The 18,563-nt window shown below is 44.3% G+C and overlaps 1 protein-coding gene across 1 annotated transcript in view; it reads left to right on the plus strand.

The window, feature by feature from the left end:
• Window positions 1-18,563, plus strand: part of LOC141133221 (adhesion G protein-coupled receptor E3-like) — a 348,306-nt gene that overhangs the window by 258,469 nt on the left and 71,274 nt on the right. The window contains exons 9-10 of the mRNA XM_073622460.1: window positions 10,062-10,184; window positions 13,619-13,680. Coding sequence (XP_073478561.1) covers window positions 10,062-10,184; window positions 13,619-13,680 — 185 coding nt within the window. The remainder of the gene's footprint in view (window positions 1-10,061; window positions 10,185-13,618; window positions 13,681-18,563) is intronic.

An 18,563-nucleotide genomic window follows, 5' to 3' on the forward strand; every position in this document is an offset into this window, starting at 1 on the left:
GACATTTTTGACACATTTTTGGGACCATTGTCATTTATACAGCAATCAGTGCTATAAAAATGCACTGATTCCTGTGTAAATGACACTGGCAGTGAAGGGGTTAACCACTAGGGGGTGGGAAGGGGTTAAGTCAGTACTAGGGATGTGCTCTAACTGTAGGGGGGATGGGCTAGCTGTGGCACGTCACTGATCTCTGCTCTCGATGACAGGGAGCAGAGATCCGTGACACTGTCACTAGGCAGAACGGGGAGATGCTTGTTTACATCAGCATCTCCCCGTTCGTCCTCTCCGTGAGGCGATCGCGGGTATCCCGCGACCCGACTCACGGAGCTCCCGGCTGGCGCGCACGCATTGGCACGGCGGGGAATTCAAATGGGACTTACAGGTACACCCATTTGCCCAGCCGTGCCATTCTGCCGACGTACATCGGCGTGCGCCGGTCGGGAAGTGGTTAAGTAAATCATTAATTAAGTAATCCTGCCGAAAGAAAAATGCCTGGCCCTCGGCTCCATTCTTGCCAAAAGACAGGGCAAGTGGAGGACAGCGGTTACTGTATATAAACGAGGACGGGGCAGAGATTTTACATATTTCTTTGCACCCCATAACAAACACTCTAGAATTTACTACATTTTCCTTTCTCAGAGAGATTTAACTTTACTTCAGGAGGCCCACATAGGAATACAAACTATTTCAGATCATGCTCCCATATCCATTTCTCATTTTCCAGACATTCAAACCAGGCAATGCTCTTGGAGGCTAAATCCTACCCTGCTCACAGATTCCACTTCTTTGCAGAAGGCTACAGAGGCATTCCATTTATATTTTGCTACTAATAGTTCAGTAGAACTCTCTCCTTTGACAATTTGGGAGGCACACAAGTGTGTATTCCGAGGAGAGTTCATCAGTATGGATGCCCAACATAAAAAGGCCTCGGAATGTAAATTGGTGAATTTGGCCTCCAAAATAGCCTGCTTTGAAGCAGTTCATAAACAGTCCACTGAGGCATCTATAGCTGTCGAACTGATGGAAACTAGGAAAGAACTTAGACAATTACTGGACTTGAAAGCAAAACGTAAGCTTTTCTATAAGAAAGGTATGTATTATGAACATGGGAACAAAAAGTGGAAAACTATTGGCAAGGGTCCTGAAAGAGACTACACTGACTTCTAACATTTTAGCCATTAAATCATCATCCAGGACACGTTCTACGGAAATAAATTTGTTGACATTCCACAACTATTATACCAAATTATACAATCTCCCGCATGCGTATAGACCCCAACCTTTCAGGGAGATAGATCTCAAATTATTACCAACTACCTCACTCAGAGTGGCATGCCCAAATTCTCGGAGACAGATACGGAGTCGTTAGAAAGACTGTTTGAGGAAGAGGAGGTCTTGCTTACAATTAAAGAGCTGAAACCTGGGAAAAGTCTACTGCTCTTTATTGGGAGACATTCCTTCCACTGATTCAAATCCCTCTCCTACAGGCCTTGAATTGCTTAAGAGACTCACCTCCAGTCTCAAAATCCTTTCTGATAGCTCATGTTTCTGTAATCCCGAAACCTGAAAAAGACCCCACTGATTGTGCTAGTTATCAGCCAATTTCATTGCTAAATCTTGATTCAAAGATCCCAGCTAAGATACTGGCAAACCGTTTGAGACCTTTTCTTTCTAAAAGTATTGGACCTGAACAGGTGGGGTTCATGACTGGTAACGCTCATGTAAACAAAATTGAAGGCCTTCTCCTGTCCAAGGAGGGAAGCCCCACATGCTAACTTGGATTTCTTCCCTATACCATAATCTTTCAGCACATGTAAAAATGAACGGTACTTTATTAGCCCAGCGATGATTCATAATGGCACCAGACAAAGATGCCCATTATCGCCCTTGCTTTTTATTTTATCTTTGGAGCAGTTTATCTTTACTATTAACTGGACACGATCTGTTACTGGCTTTCTTGTAGGAAATAGAGAATATAAGATAGCAGCTTATGCTGATGACTTGTTGTTCTTCCTAACACAACCCCACACTTCCATCCCCAACCTCTTACAAGCTTTTATCTTATATGGATTGTACAGGACGCCGTGGCTGGGTCCTGGAAGGACGCTATATTTCCCCTCTGTTTGGACTGTGGTCCCTTTAAGGGAACAAAAAGGGTTAACTCATCTCTCAGAGGAAGTGGGTTTAAAACAAGACAGGAAGTTATAGGTGAGTGTGGAGGAGTGTAGAGGAGACTGTGGATGGTGGTTTTGTGTGCAGCGACAAAAGTGAACGGCAGTGTCCTGCCTGAAAGCCTCCTGGCAGGGGAAGTTACCTGCAACAAAACCCAAGGACTGTTTAAACTGCGATAGCAGTTCTGGACTCTGCAAGTCGGTGAGACTGAAATCTCTTTCTTTTGTTTTGCTGCTGTGAAGCTATTTAAGTTTAATAAACCTCCTTTTGACTGAAAAGTCTGTGTCCTGCGATCTAACTGGTTCCCCGAACTTTACAACTGGTGCAGTATGTGGGGCAGGACAAAGTAACAGGCATTTTTTTCTTGCTGTTTTTGCATTGGAATTAAACTGACATTTAAAGGGATAGTACAGTGGATTTATGTCCTGGGTTAAAGCCGCACAAACGCTGAAGCTGAAACAATGGAGGAGCTAATTAAACAGCTGTCCCTGGCTAATATGCAAGCGCAGACTCGCCATGAGGAAGCTAATCAGCGCTTAGCAACCCAGCTGGAGGTACAACAAACGCACCACAAAGAGGCGCTGGCTCTGCAGCAAGAAAATACTTGCCTGTTGGTGGCCCAATTGGCAGTCCAGCAAGCGACCCAGCAAGGGTTTTTTTTTTTTTTTTTAAGTCCATGGCATGTGAAACACATTCAAAAACTTCACCCGGTGCCAAAAAAATGTGCACACACATAAAGAGTGAAACACAAAAAAGTGCAACGGGTACACAAGCCCTCTAAAATCAGAGGGCCTAGCCCTGAATCCCCAGGGGCGTTAGGTTCCTGACAGGGACAAGGGTACTTACACTTGGTCCACCTGGCTGAAATCAGACGAACCCCTTTCTCTGGAGGATCTGCCGAAACAGACCCACCCAAGTACTCTCCCCAAAGGGAGACCCCATGAGAGAGCAAACTAAGCCAAAAGGCCATGACCACCCCCTCCCAAGACTTTCAGGGCAGGCCCAAGGACCTGCAACCCTACCAGTCACACAGTGCAACAAACCGTGTATACACAAAGGAAATAAATAAAAGAAAGTGGGGGAGAAGGAAGTAGAGGAGAGTGAAAAGGTGGCCATTGTGCAATACAATGGCCAGGCCCTCCGGCCAGGAGTAATAAGTTCCTCCGGTCCCAGCCAAAAGGCCCGGCCCAGGAGGCAGGTGCTAAAAAAAGCGTGTATATAGTGCAGTGACCGTGGTCCCACAAATCAAAGTGACCCTCACAGTGATGTTATGGCACCCCTGGACTGCCACTCCAGGGGCACATACACCATAGGCTTTCAGTACTAACCCTGACCAACGACCCAGACCACAGCAGCCCCCACCCCAGGCAGGAAGGTCTGAAGTTCTGAGAGTTTGGTGAGAGCCCTTTACCATCAGGCTCCACCGTCGCTCCCATCACTCCTACCTAATTACATTCGGGAAGTACTAACCACTCCTCCCCCCCTCAAAAGGAGGTGCGGTGTTCTCTCCCGAAAAACTGTCTGGAGCTAGAACTACCCCAATCTAGGCCAGAAGGCCAAGGACCTGACCCTTTGGTCAGACCCAGATGCAGCACCCATCCTCACCAGGAGCACCCTTCCAGACGGCTCAGACTCGACCTCGCTGACGCCTCTACGGACGCCCAGACCTGAGACACTACCGAAACCGCCCTTCCAGGTGCAATGACACCATTGGATTTGCAACTGCCCTTCCCACACTCGGGAGTGACATAGCGCCTCCTCTGGCAACTGATAAGAACAGATACTATACTTGATCTTAGCCAAAAGGCCAAGCGACCCAGCAAGGGGTTATGCAGGCTCAGGTGACTGCCTTAAAAGAAGCAGTGCAGGAGCTTTCTCAGGGCCGTGAACAAGCTGCTGTTGCCCCTGGCAACCAGGTGACCGTGAGGGCAAGCCATTTTCTGCAGAAGTTGTCCCTGAGTGATGATGTAGAGGCATTTCTTGCTACATTTGAGAGGATGGCAGAGAGAGAAGGATGGCCCCAGCACCAGTGGGCCGGCCTAATTGCTCTTTTCCTAACCAGAGATACTCAAAAAGGCTACTTCAATCTACCACCGGATGACGCTAAAGATTATCAAAAACTAAAGGCAGAAATACTGGCTTGTTTGGGGGTGACTACGGCCGTTCGGGCCCAACAAGTGCACCAATGGAAGTATTGTCCAGATCGGCCACCCCGGTCTCAAATGCAGTGGACCTGGAGCAACTGGTAAAAAAAATGGCTGCAGCCCGAAGTGTTGTCCGGCCCCCAAATCGTGGAGCGGGTCGTGCTGGACCGATACCTAAGGTCGCTGCCAGACGATCTTCAGCGGTGGGTCAGCCATGGAGACCCCAAAACAGTGAAACTCCTTGTTGAGATGGTGGAACGGTATACAGTGGTGGAGGATCTGCTTGGCCCTACCAAGCGCCAAGGGCCCAGTCTGCTACGGCCTATTTGATCCTATGCCTCTCTTCAAAAGGACTTCCCCCGGAGCCCTGGAACCAACACCCCGGAAGGTCAAGAGTCACTACCGGTACCCCCTCAGCGATCTGCTCCTATTCAGAGAGGAGGGGATGTACAATGTTGGCAATGTCATTCCTGGAGGCATACCCGGGCCCACTGCAAGAGGAGCCAATGGAATGCGGAGTTCTTCGAAAGGGGGTCTTTTTATGCCCATAATGTACAACACATCTTGACCTTGGTGAAGGGAAATTTGAATGTGAAGTCCAAGTGAACCACCTCCCTGCCTGGGCTTTGCTGGACTCCGGAAGCATGGTAACCCTGGTTCACAGTTATTGGGAAGATCGGTCCGGTAAGCAAAACTTTACGGGTTGTGTGCATTCACCAGGACACTAGAGAGTACCCTCTCATCTCCGTGTCCATCTCCACAGCATGTGGCACTGGTACTCAAGAGGTGGGGGTGGTAAAGAACTTGGTACATGATGTTATCATAGGACGAGACTGTCCATTATTTGCTAAACTGTGGGGACAAGGAGAACTACCTGAACAATCCAGAGACTGGAGAGAAACTAGTCCCTCTGTTCCTGCTGTTGAGGGGAATAACCCTGGAATGCCAAAGGTTCTTAATGTGGATCCAGATGATGAAAATGCTAATGATTTGGTTAATGGTGATGAAAGTAGTGCTGATACTGTTAAGGATGTCAAGATGTGTGGTTCACAGATCTACATGAACACTGGGGGGGGACCTTCCCTACTTCAGGTAATGCTGGGGGAAGAGGATGAGGAAGTGGCCTCTACCCCTGCCCTGCCAGATTTGGATGTTCCCCATTGTGCATTTGGTACTGTCCAGATGCAGAACCCCACCTTGGCCCGTGCACAGGAACAGATTATAGTAGTAAAGGGGGTTCCCCAAGAGCCAGGTGCGAATGAGCGGTGGCCACACTTCGCAATATCTAATGAGTTGCTATATCAGGTTACCAAAGTGAGAGAACGCGGTAGAACAATTATTGGTACCCCAACAGTATAGACGCAAGGTCCTGGATCTGGCCCATGACAATGTTTTAGGGGGACACCTGGGAGTTGAAAAGACGGAGGCACGGATCACTGACTGGTTTTATTGGCCAGGTCTGAAAGCAGAGGTAGGGAGGTACTGTACCTCTTGTCCCACCTGTCAGTTGACCACTCCGGTAAACCACTTCCGGAGCCCTTTGGTCCCCCTGCCCATAATTGAGGTCCCATTCAAGAGGATAGTCATGGATATTGTGGGTCCCTTGGTAAAGTCGGCTCGAGGTCACTCCTACATACTGGTGATCCTCGACTATGCCACCCGATATCCTGAGGTGCTACCTCTGCGGAATACCTCCTCTAAGGCTATTGCCCGGGAATTATTCCAGTTGTTTACACGGACTGGTTTACCCAAGGAAATACTCAGACTAGGGCACCCCATTTATGTCAAGGGTTATGGCTGATGTATGAAAGCTGTTCCGGACTAAACAGCTGCGCACATCGGTCTACCATCCCCAAACAGATGGGTTGGTAGAACATTTTAATAAGACCCTTAAGTCTATGCTCAAGAGAGTGGTACAAAGGGATGGGAAAAACTGGGACTGCCTGTTACCAGCTCTCCTGTTTGCTATCCGGGAAGTGCCCCAGGCCTCCACTGGGTTTTCGCCCTTTGAGTTGGTATATGGGCGGAGACCTCGCGGACTACTGGACTTTGTTAAAGAGGAATGGGAAAGTGAACCTATTCAGCATAAGAGTGTTCTTAAATATGTCTCCCAAATGCAGGAGAGGATCCTTACTGTGATGCCACTAGCCCAGGAACATTTGCAAAAAGCCCAGGAGGCTCAACAATGGGTCTAAAATAGGGCTGCTAAAATAAGGCACTTCCAAGTGGGGGATCGAGTAGCGGTGTTGATTCCCACTGTGGAAAGTAAATTCTTGGCCAGATGGCAAGGCCCCTTTGAATTTGTAGAAAAAGTGGGAGAGGTAAATTATAGAGTCCACCAGCCAGACAAGAGGAAACCATATCAGATATATCATGTAAACTTGTTAAAGCCCTTGACAGCAGGCAAAGGAGTTCTTGCAGAGAAATAAAGAGACATTTTCAGACTTGCCAGGGCTCACTAGTGTCATAGAGCACGACATTATTACGGAACCAGGAGTCAAAGTTTTTGTCCGGCCCTACCGCATCCCAGAGGCTCAAAGGAAGGCCATTTCAGAGGAAGTGAAGAAGATGTTAGACCTGGAGATTATTGAAGAATCGCAGAGTGAGTGGTCGAGCCCGATTGTGTTGGTACCGAAGCCCAAAGGGACTTTGCGATTCTGCAATGATTTCCAGAAACTTAATGAAGTTTCACGGTTTGATGCCTACCCCATGCCCCCGGTAGATGAGCTTATTGAGAGACTAGGTCCAGCCAGGTATATCACTACATTAGACCTTACCAAGGGATATTGGCAAATCCCGTTGACTAAGGCTGCTAGAGAGAAAACTGCTTTTTCTACCCCAGAGGGGAGTTTTCAGTACAAAAGAATGCCTTTTGGATTGCAAACTGCTCCAGCCATGTTCCAGCGAGCAATGGATAGGATTTTACGACCTCACCGGCAGTATGCCTCAGTGTACTTGGACGACATAGTCTTTTCATAGATTTTATTTTCTGTAAAGTTGATTTGTCTGTAAGGAACATATCAATTCTTGGGAGGGGGGGAGAGGAAAGAAAGTGGAAACAAATATCTTGTTCAGAGGCATACTGACAACAACAGATATCTTTTTTTTAAAAAAAGGATGTAGAATTAAGTTTAGGGCCACTGCCCTCTCCATAGGAGGAATCCAGATTCTTGATTTTGTGGAAAAGTTTGTTAATAAACCACAGTTGGCCATTGTTGGGTGTATAGACAGTGTTGCGGCATTATTGATATATTATGATATTATTGGCACTTCAGTTTTAAATAGCAACATTCTTTGTTAATGTCCAGATGAAAAGGCAGGAAAGCCAGTGTATTTTTAACCACTATTATCACTCCCCTCTTTTTGTTGAGGCATTCTCCATGAGTATATGTGGAATTTTCAAATGAGAGAAAGAGGAACAGTCTTCATTTCTAAAAAGTGAATCTTGAAGAAAACTCACCTCCCCTTCTAATGTTTGAATTTCTTTCCTTATACTTGGGTGGTTAGGTGCTTTAGCGTTTATGGAGATTATTTAAAAAAAATGTGGAATCAGGATCAGAGTAGCATACCTTCATATACCTTGTTGTCTGAGTGTAAAGCATCCGTGGGGCATTTATACCTCCAAGAGTGGAAAGGCAGCTGGCAGCCTATTCATTTTGAATGAGCCCCAACACAGCAGAAATAACCCCTGCAGATTTTATTTTTCATCTTATTGCAACTCAACCCACATTGCGGTGCACTACTTTCTAACTCTGGTGTGTTATATATGTGCATCGGGGTATCCTTTAAAATGAATGCCATTACCTCCCATTGTAGATGTAAAGCACACTAGACATGAACAGGCTCTAAGGGAAATCTGATAAAATATCTTTCTTCCTCCTACTATTTTGTAGTGGAAAGAAACAACAAGGCTGATGCTACAAAAGATCACTTTCTACCGTGATTGTTCACTTTGTTTTTTTCTTTTATTTTTGAAAAATCTTTTTATTGGTTTCAATGTCATAAACATGTAACAAACACATACACAAATCCAAACATAACAGGGTGACCCTCGCAGGGGATGCAGAGTACAATATTCATTAGAAATGTAATCAGCAAGACCAATTAGAGAAAAGGCCTGGCTCCCTTAGGCCGATGAATATCATGAGTATTAACATACACAACAGAAATGGTGAAAGTCTAAATGACTTGACATTAAGGCAACAGACATTCAAGTAGAGGGCACATCAGCGGCCATGGAGGTCTCGGCTAACCATTTAGACCAGATCTTGTCATACTTTTTAGGGCAGCCTCTGTTGGCATATGTATCTTTATAGAGAGGCAAGCAGTTGTTAACTAGTTGTTTTCAAAAGGTAAGGGGTGGAGATGAGGGTTTTCTCCAATGGAGTGCAATGGCTTTTCTGGCATAAAACAAAAGCAAGCCAACTAGAGTGTGCCCTGCCACAGGAGAAATTAAATGTTCAATCAGACCCAAAATACATATAGACATGGAGGGTTGCAGAATTGTGGCACAAACCAGATGGATAAGAGCTATTACTTCCTCCCAGAACTTGACAATGACTGGGCAGGCCCAAAAAATATGGGTAAAATCTCCCGGGGGCCCCTCCACACAGCCAGCACTTGGGGGAGGAGCTGGAGTTCATTTTATTCAACCTGTAAGGGGCAAAGTATGCACGGTGAACCAATTAAAACTGAATTAGGCATTCTCTTAGAGAAACTAGGGACCAAAGGGAAAGTCCCATATATCTTCTCAGTCATGAGTGTCAAGATCCGGAATATCCTGTTGCCATCAGGCCCTAAGACCCTCTAGGACAGGCAGTGACACCATGACTAGATGAGAGTATAACCGGGAGGTACAGTCTGACCTTAGTATATACTCTAGTGCTGACTGTACAACTTGAGGGACAGAGTGGGAGAATTGGCTACCAAAGACATGGGAAAGTTGAATTTGAGAATAAGGAAAAAAAATAAGACTCTGGAACCTTAAAGTTGGAGGACAATAGGGATAAGGAAGCCAGGAATTGATTGACAACTACCTGGGATATCATCTTAATATTAAATTTGGAGTAAATTGGGGGGGGGGGGGGGCAATTGGGGGAAACGGCTCGCTTAGGATAATGCCCACATTTGAGACCGCCCCCCAAGCTCGAAGAGTGGTGAGTATAGAAGGTGTTAGTGAGTATGGGGAGTGGGGACCACGAAATAGGAATTTCAATGCTTCCAGGGAGTTCAACACAGCCGCCTCAACCAGTACATAAGGGTTGGTGGCATCAGCTACACCTTATTTACTAAGTTCACAGACACACACACACTGTCCAAGATGGATATTCATTTTACTGACATAAATAATAAACATATTACCAGTATTATATAGATATCATGGAAAGTTAGATTGTGTATATTGCTAAGAAACACAGGATGCAGTAGGCAGGATGCTGTTCTATCATTGTTAGCCACTCATTTACAAGCAATTGCAAAATCTTATTAGAGCTGCGATAAGACTCAAATGAAAAGCTGACTATACACATTGGTCTCAGCCAACCCAATCTTTTTATTTCTGGTTATTTCTGGTTGTGGTGGAGGTTGTCACTCTTCTGCCTCTTGTGCATTCCTACTGGCCCATCAATATAATGGGCGGCCTCACTGACCAATAGAAATATATTTGCCTGGAATTTGAGATTTTATTTGAGATCTCTATTTCCTGAAGCTGTAATCATTAAAAAAAATGTTTTCCCTCTACAGATATCGATGAGTGCAAACAGAATACTGCTAACTGTGGTACCAACATGTACTGTAAAAATACAGTGGGCTCATTTGAATGTTTGTGCTTAGATGGTTTCATATCCATCTCCAATACTTGTATAGGTGAGTATTAGATAATATACTGCTTACCACAAGTGTCAGAAATAAATGTAGAAATTAATTTAAACCAAAAAATATGTAAAATTTAACTTTTATTTGGTGACATCACTTATCATATTTTCTAAAACGCTCTTTTAAAGTACTGTATGTTATGTGTTTAGAATAGTGTGGTATAGTTGTAAAATGTCCCTGGGGACCATTGTCTAAACAGAAAGTGAGTAGAAATCCAAAATGCTTGAGTTCTCTCAAGAAGCAAGGGCAATTCTTTCGAAGGGGGAACACATGATTCGGTGTCAAATGTATAGGAGGGAAGTTCCTCTTTTAAAGCGGTAGTAAGCTGCAGCTGGCCAAAAGAAAAAAAAATCCCCTGCAAAGGCAATGGCATAATGTGTTAGTATGCATCCCATACTAGCACATTATGAAATACTGACCTTAGAACGAAGCCCTCCAGCATGGCGTGCTGACAGAGCTTCCATCTTTACCTGGGTTTGCGGGCTCTGGCCATATGAGTGGCTGCAGTCGTGATGACGTCACTCCCACACATTTCCCGCGGGAGCCGTTGACTGTAGCATGGAGCTCTGAAGGTCCGGCATGGTATGCCAGACCTTCAGAGCACATGCGTCGGTGACCTCACCAGCTGCATCCATTGGGAATATCCCCTAAACACCGCAAGTTTAGGAGATATTCAATGAACCTACAGGTAAGCCTTATTATAGGCTTACCTGTAGGTATAAGTCCAAAAAAAGACTTTACTACCACTTTAAGGAGATTTCCTCTCACTTTCTGCTGAATCTTTAGAACAAACAGTAAAGGGCATTTACCCAATGAGATACAGATGGTTAAAAATAACATGACATGGTTTTAACTCTTCCCTACTGAATCCAAAACAAAAAAAAAGAAGTTTTGGCTACACATACATTTTGCAAAATCTTTACCAGATTTAAAAAAAGAAATAACAATGGCTTGATTACAGGCCCAAGTCTATATACTGTATTTCCCCCGACTGCTAACTGAGAAATAATCTTCTGTAGCAGTCTTTCTCAACCTTTTTAACCCATAGGAACCCTCAAAATAATTTGTAAGTCTCAAGAACCCACTGCTAAGAACAATTTATTAGGGGTCAATGGAAGAATGCCTCCTACAAAGGTGGTTAGTAGGAAGAATTTCCCCCTTACAGAAGTGGTTTCAATGCCACCCTTACCAACTCTTATAATCATCATTGGTGTGAAGCCGCTGGCTCTGCTGAGTCGCATTGGACATGAGACTATCCAGGGACCATCAAGATGATAGGCCAATCAATCATAGCTTGAAGAACCCCTAGCAACTTCTGGAGGAGGGTTCTGCAGCGTGCTTTGGATTTGGACGGACCTCTCCTCAGCCTGCACCCTCATTAGTCAGCAGCATTCAACTCATCGGACCTTGATAGCCTGAGCAGGGACCCTTAAGCATTTATTGGGGGTCTCAACCTCTGGAGGAACCTTAGATTTCTATGGAAACCTGGTAGATAATGGCTGCTATAGAGTGCTATCAATCTTGCTGATCCAACATGAATGCACAGATGGTTACCACACGTATTCTTTCTTCTCTCAGCTGACATCTTAGTAGTGAAACAACACTCTTCTGTTAAAGTGGTAGTAAACACTTGATTTTAAAAAACATCCTTGCTGCCTGTCAGCGGGTAAGGTCATCTGAGCTGCACTTGCGCAGCTCAGATCACTTTTATGGCCCGCTCTGTGAGCCATAGCGATGTGACTCCTGTGCGTGGGAATGATGTCACTGCAACCTAGCAATTCAAGCGGCTGGAGATACGACACCCAGAAGGAAGACCCGGTGAAGATGGAAGCGCAGAGGGAGCTGTCACAGCGATGTGCTGGAGAGCTCCTTTAACAGATAAGTCTGTCATAATGTGCTAGTATGTGGTGCATACTAGTACATTAAGACTTAAACCTGCAGGGGGACCAGCTTTTTTTATTTTTATGTAACAAGTTAACTATAGCTTTATCGGTCAGTGGAAGGACCTGTAATTGAGCCATTGCTATGCAAGTGCAATTCTTCTTTTACATTAAAGCAAATATGCAGGCAGATATGAAAGTCAGAAATGAATTCAGCTCTATAATTACTAATACATAATTTTAATACAAGCAGCACTGTTCTGTGTGGCAGAACAGTGCAGGTTTAGGGACTGGATGGAAAGAAATACAAATCCTCAACTTTTAAAAGGGGAAATTCTACACAATCCCCTGTGTCCTATGTTTCTGTAATATTAGTAGTAGTATTAGTACTACCCTATCTGCTATGGATATATTACGAGTCTGCAAGGATTATCTATATGCCTACCATCCATGCTAGTGAGCGCATTCTTTGCAAAGACTGAAGTAGACAAATAAGGCCTAATTTCGATGTAGCAGCAAAAAAATATATCTAGTCAGTTAACTGGAAAATTTCTACTCACTTCCTGTTCTTGTAACAAATCAAAAATAGGTTCTAATGCCCTGTACACACAATAGGATTTTCCGATGGAAAATGTGTGATAGGACCCTGTTGTCGGAAATTCCGACCGTGTGTAGGCTCCATCACACATTTTCCATAGGAATTTCCGACACACAAAGTTTGAGAGCTTGCTATAAAATTTTCCGACAACAAAATCCGTTGTTGGAAATTCCGATCGTGTGTAAACAAATCCGATGCACAAAGTGCCACGCATGCTCGGAATAAATTAAGAGACGAAAACCATTGGCTACTGCCCCGTTTATAGTCCCCAGGTACGTGTTTTACATCACCGCGTTCAGAATGATCAGATTTTCCAACAACTTTGTGCGACTGTGTGTATGCAAGACAAGTTTGAGCCAACATCCGTCAGAAAAAATCCATGGATTTTGTTGTCGGAATGTCCGATCAATGTCCGACCGTGTGTACAGGGCATAACCCTTCATCTTTAAAAAAAACACAGAAAGAATACTGAAGGGTGCATGCATTTTCACATTATACTTCCACTTCTTATTTTACTGTATTCTAGATAAATTATTAATTTATTTCAAGATTATTATCAAAAATACATTTATGGTACAGAGCATGGCTAATAGAATGATCTACCCGGGGTGTTACAGACTAGGCACATCTTATTCTTTATTCTTTTATTTAAAACTGTCTACACCTTACTGATCAGACTAATGTACCATGAGCTGTAGTTATAAATATTTTAAGCAGAGGTTCTCTGACACCTAAAAATTAATTCAAGGGTTTCTCGGGGTACAAAGGTTGAGAAAGGCAAGACTAGAAAATAAGCACACACCCCTCCCACAAAGCAATATTGTGTGCATGGACAACCAATCACCAAGCCCCAGCATTGTCATGTAGGAGGAATACCTAAATGATGTTAGGATGACTTATACACAAGATACTAACTAATGTTATTGTTTACCATGAACTGTATGAAGAGTGTTTGCCTAACGCTACGCAACAAAGGTATATGGAATCCTGCATCAATCAGAATAAAAAGGTAATTTTAAATGTATTTTCAGTTCTTCATTTGTATATTGTCCTTTAAATTGTTTGCAGCATCATGCAGTTTATAAACCTAGCTTCAAAAATGCAGTGCAGGAAACCCCGCAATCTGTGCACGTTCCCCGCACTGCATTCAAATCGCACTGCCCTTGTGATCTGCAGTGGGTGTCAGTGCAATCTTAACGACACCCCACGCGCAGGTCGCAAAAGCAGTGCATTTGCTTGCACCGAATCACACGGTACAAAAGTACCATGCGATCCAGTTGCAGTGTGGTTCCAAAATTGGTGCATGTATGACTTTGGTGTGACACGGTGTAACTTAAGCCCATTCAAAATTGATAGGCTCAAATCACACCACACTGAATCGCAAGTGAAATGAACAGGAATGCGGTGCGGTTTATAGTGTGGGCCGAGGCTGAAATTAGGATGACTTGTAACCACTCATAAGTAGGGAGGAGCTAAGGTTCAAGCCAAACTGAGTGGAAAACTGTGGGAAACTGTCACTTGATAGCAGGCCGCTGGTCCAATCAGCTGTGGGTGTGCAATTCCCCACCCTGCAGCGGTACATAACAAAGGGGTGGAAATAAAGAAAGTAGACCAGGATGCACAGATAAACAGGCCTGAACAAGTCCCGAAATTGACTGTACAAAATGCAGAAAAAAATGTGCCCTTTGGGACTTTTGAGGGATCTAGCCAAATAAAATGTCAAACCATTATATAAAAATATAGAACAACTTTACTATTCACATAGAAGTATGTAAAAACCACACATAGTGGCAACATGTATGACAAAACTGCATTACATTCATTACAATATATAGCACTAAAAAGTGACTGCCAGCAAGTGTGTTCACAGATACTGTGAAATTGCTCCTCCGCTCGTTTTGTGAAACAGAGTTCACTTTATCAGGAGGTAAAGCAATTTTTCGGTTAATAACCCAAATCTGCAAAAAAAATAAAAAATAAAGGGGGGAAAGGAAGGAAGGAATAAAAAATATAAATGTATACAGTCAACCTACTTACATGACAAAAGTAATGCCGAGAACATCAAACAAGTATCGTAACAGGTCACCAACCGTAAAAACAATTTGAGGTAGATCCTCAACGATGGACAGGTGCAGTAGATGGCCACCAGCGAAGGGCAGTCCTCCTCAGGTATGGGGGGTGGAAGAGATCACCAAAATGGGAAAGGCCCCAAAAGTGGGGGGCAAGCGGGGGGATTCAAAATGGCATGGCGTCAGCGGGTACCTAAGATGGAAGTTAGTGGAATCTTTTTATAAGGTACTGCCATCAAAATGACTATCGCCCAATGATAACCCACACCATATCTCGAGAATGATGAAAGAAAACCAATTGCGCAGGAGAAGACCTTTTGAAAGCAGTGGAAAATAAGAGAGAGAGAGAGAAATGAAAGAAATTGCACAGTAGGGGAGTATAGTGATGGGGAGGTTTGGTGATGGCTGTGGAGGTAAGGTGGTGGTTCAGTGGTATAGTGGTGGCTATGGAGGTATGGTAGTAGTGGTGGAGGTATGGTGGTAGCTGTGGAGGTATGGTGGTGGTGGTAGTTAGGGAGGTATGGTGGTAGCTGTGGAGGTAGCTGTGGAAATACTACAGACAACATTGACCTAATATGGCCACATTGCCATATTTGGATAGTGTCAATGACCACATATAGCCATGTGGCCATATTAGGCCAATATTATCATCGGCATCACTGGGCCATTGTTACATGTGGCTGTGGGGTGGGGAATTTCATGACTGCAGCGGACTGGGCCAGCAGCCTGCTATCATGTAACGGTTCACCAGGTTTTAGGCTGAAATGAATTCGGTCAGAACCTTATCTCATCCTTACTCAAAAGGATAAACTCTTTTAAACATATTTTGAATTGCCACAAAATTAAAACTCATTATTAAGAGCCCATTCACACAGGGGCAACTTTGGATCCGACTTCAAGTCGCCCCAAGTCGCCCCTAGTCTCCTCAAGTCGCGCTACATGAATAAATCAATGTAAGTGAATGGATCTGTCTTAATGCACACTACTGCAGTCGCTCCGACTTCAGAAAAGGTTCCTGTACTACTTCAATCCGACTTGAAGGCAACTTGTACCCATTGATTTCAATGGAAGTTGCCTCCAAGTCTGATCACTGTTCATACTGAGGCAACTTTACAGGAAGCAGAAAGGAAACAGAAAGTAATTTCCTCCACTAAACAGCCAGCCCCCTCCTCCTCACACACAGCTGATAAGCTCTGATTGGCCACTTGTAAAGTTCCCTGTCCTAGAGGCGACTTCAAGTTGTGTTGTAAGTTGCCCCAAGTCGTGCTGTGATTCATACTCAAGTCGTGTCCAAGTTGCCTCCCAAAGTCGTGCTGGAAGTCGTGTTGCCCCTGTGTGAATGGGCTCTTAAGCTGAATTCCAGGCAATTGGTTAAATATACAGTACACATGAAATACCAATATGAGAACTGTTTACCTGCCAAAGGATTTGTATTTGTGTTCATCCGGTTTTAAGATTTACACGGCTGTCCTGTCTGACAGGGCAGACGATCTGATTTTCATCTGCTGTCGGTACACTTACAGGTGGTATCCCCCCTCCCCCTATCCCCAGCTTGTAACTGGACACTGAAAGGAGAAGCAGCAGACATATGAGCTCATATCTATCACTCTGCTCTCTCCTCCTATTAGCATGTTCTTTGTTAACTTTTGAGCACTGCAACACAGCTGATTGGCTTCTTGTGCTGCTGATCTCTCTCTTAGTCGACTTTCTGCTGTACAGAAACTGCAGTAGGCTGATACCAAGTCAAATTTAGGTACTTATACTACTTGCCTTTAAAAATAAATCATGTCAAGATGTACTAATCAATAAAGATCTGCATAATTTATGTATGTTATATTTGCCTGGAGATCACTTTTAAAGCCCTAGGTGAATAATATTTAGTTTGCTAAAACACTATAAAAAAAAATTGACATGGCATTTTTCTCATAAAACACTATTTCCACCTCTTTGTTAAAGTAATACTAAAGGCTAAACTTTTTTTTTTAGTTTTGGATCAAGTAAAGAAGGATTAGATCACCTGCCAGGTTTTTATTGCAGTCTGTGCCCCCGTTAGGGGGATTCACCCTCTCTATTTCTCCTGTTTACCATTATCATTGAAAGAGAAAGTGAAATAAAATCCTAGATTATGGGCTGTCCCCAGTACAGGAATAGAAGGGAAATCTTCCAACTGGGACACTACTTCTAGTGACCCTGATGACAACCAGGGAAGGAATTCCCTCACTTTGGAGGGATTTTCACTCACTTCCTGTTTTGGCTCTGGGACAGGAAGTGAATGGACATCTCCCCAATGGGATACAGCAAAAAATAAATCTCCCAGGGGTTTTAACCCTCCCTTATTCTATTCAAAATGGAAAAAAAAATTAACTTTAATTCTACTTTAACCTTTCTTTGAATCTCAGTGCTGCTCTTCTTCACCACTTCCTCACAGCCCCTTCTTGTACTCATATACTAACAGCACATGACTGCTCAGGTCTGACTTTTCTAGTGATAACAGTAGACTATGCCTGGCTAAGGTGTGTAGGTATGGTCTCTTGTGATCTCAACCAGGGGTGCATGTGAAAGGATGACAATGCAGAAGCACCATTGGGACACAATTGTCAAGTTTGTAGGTGGGGCCTGGCCCCAGGTACCCAACCAGGAGAGACAGACACAGTTCTTGAGGTTTTAGTATCTTGTTTATTGTGGCAGTATAAATAATGACAGTAATGAATAGCTCTGGAATGAAGCTGAATAACAGTCATCTACAGTGCCACCAGGCTTGGGCCTGTATTACCAAATGTATAAGGCCCCACACCAAGATAGCTGCCAAAGGTCACCAGAATTTGCAATGTCCAATCAGACAGCCAATACCTGAGACACTGACAGAGGCGCTGAGGGGACAATTCCTTCTAAAGACTCCTTTTCATTTGTATAGTGGCACAGTGCCACCTATAAGCAGGGTCAGGGGGAAGGGGGTTAATGGTTTAGCCAACTGTCCCCGGTAGGTTCACAGGTTTTGTTGGGGTCCAACATCCCTCCCGTGTTCTATAAAAGGGAAGAGGTCTGAATCCTAAGGGGCTCTGGGGAACACTTGGGTAACGTATGAGAAATCTACACTAAAGACTTGCTGGGATCTATGGTCCGCTCTGGATTGCCGATTTGTCGGAAGAACCCTGGAACATGGACTTCTCTGTTAGAGCACTGCCAAGTTTGGACTTTCCTCTAAGAGACGTCACCTGTGCAGGTAACCTGGGGCAGCCGCAGTTAGGTTCAGCTAGGAACGGAATGTTATTACATGTTGTACGTGTTTCCAAGTCTACAGTAGACTTTAATTCTACTGCTCCAAGCCTGGTCTGAAGTTATTTATAGGGGTGCATGTGAGGTCTAGGCATACTATTAAAGAACTTGGGTCTGCAACCACGATAAGGGATATGTGTAACTTCGCTGCAGCAAAGGTTCATGAGTAACTCCAAGGAAAACAGCAACCAGTCATGGCATGGGCCCTGATAAGTTGCAGGTTCTCTGGTAGCGAGGAGGTCAGTGTTTGGATTCCCACCCTAGCTGTCTGTCTCCGTCAGTCACTAAAAGCGGACTAGCATTATGGAGATCTAGGCCTGGTCACTTGGTACGGAAAGAAAAGAGTTAAGTGAAAGCACGTATAAGGTTCACGCTATGGGTCCACACTATGTGCTCAGTGAGACCCTATTCCGTTAATAGGAGTGAGGTAACAGAGTTATGCTGACTGGTGAAGTGGGCAGTGGCTCAGCCTGTTCTTCCTAATGCAAAAAATACATCAGAGCAGTGTGTAGAACATGGAACAAAGAAGCTAAGGAGGAACTCTGCA

This window comes from Aquarana catesbeiana, linkage group LG03, assembly GCF_042186555.1.
Source record: "Aquarana catesbeiana isolate 2022-GZ linkage group LG03, ASM4218655v1, whole genome shotgun sequence".
Taxonomy (NCBI): Eukaryota; Metazoa; Chordata; class Amphibia; order Anura; family Ranidae; genus Aquarana; species Aquarana catesbeiana.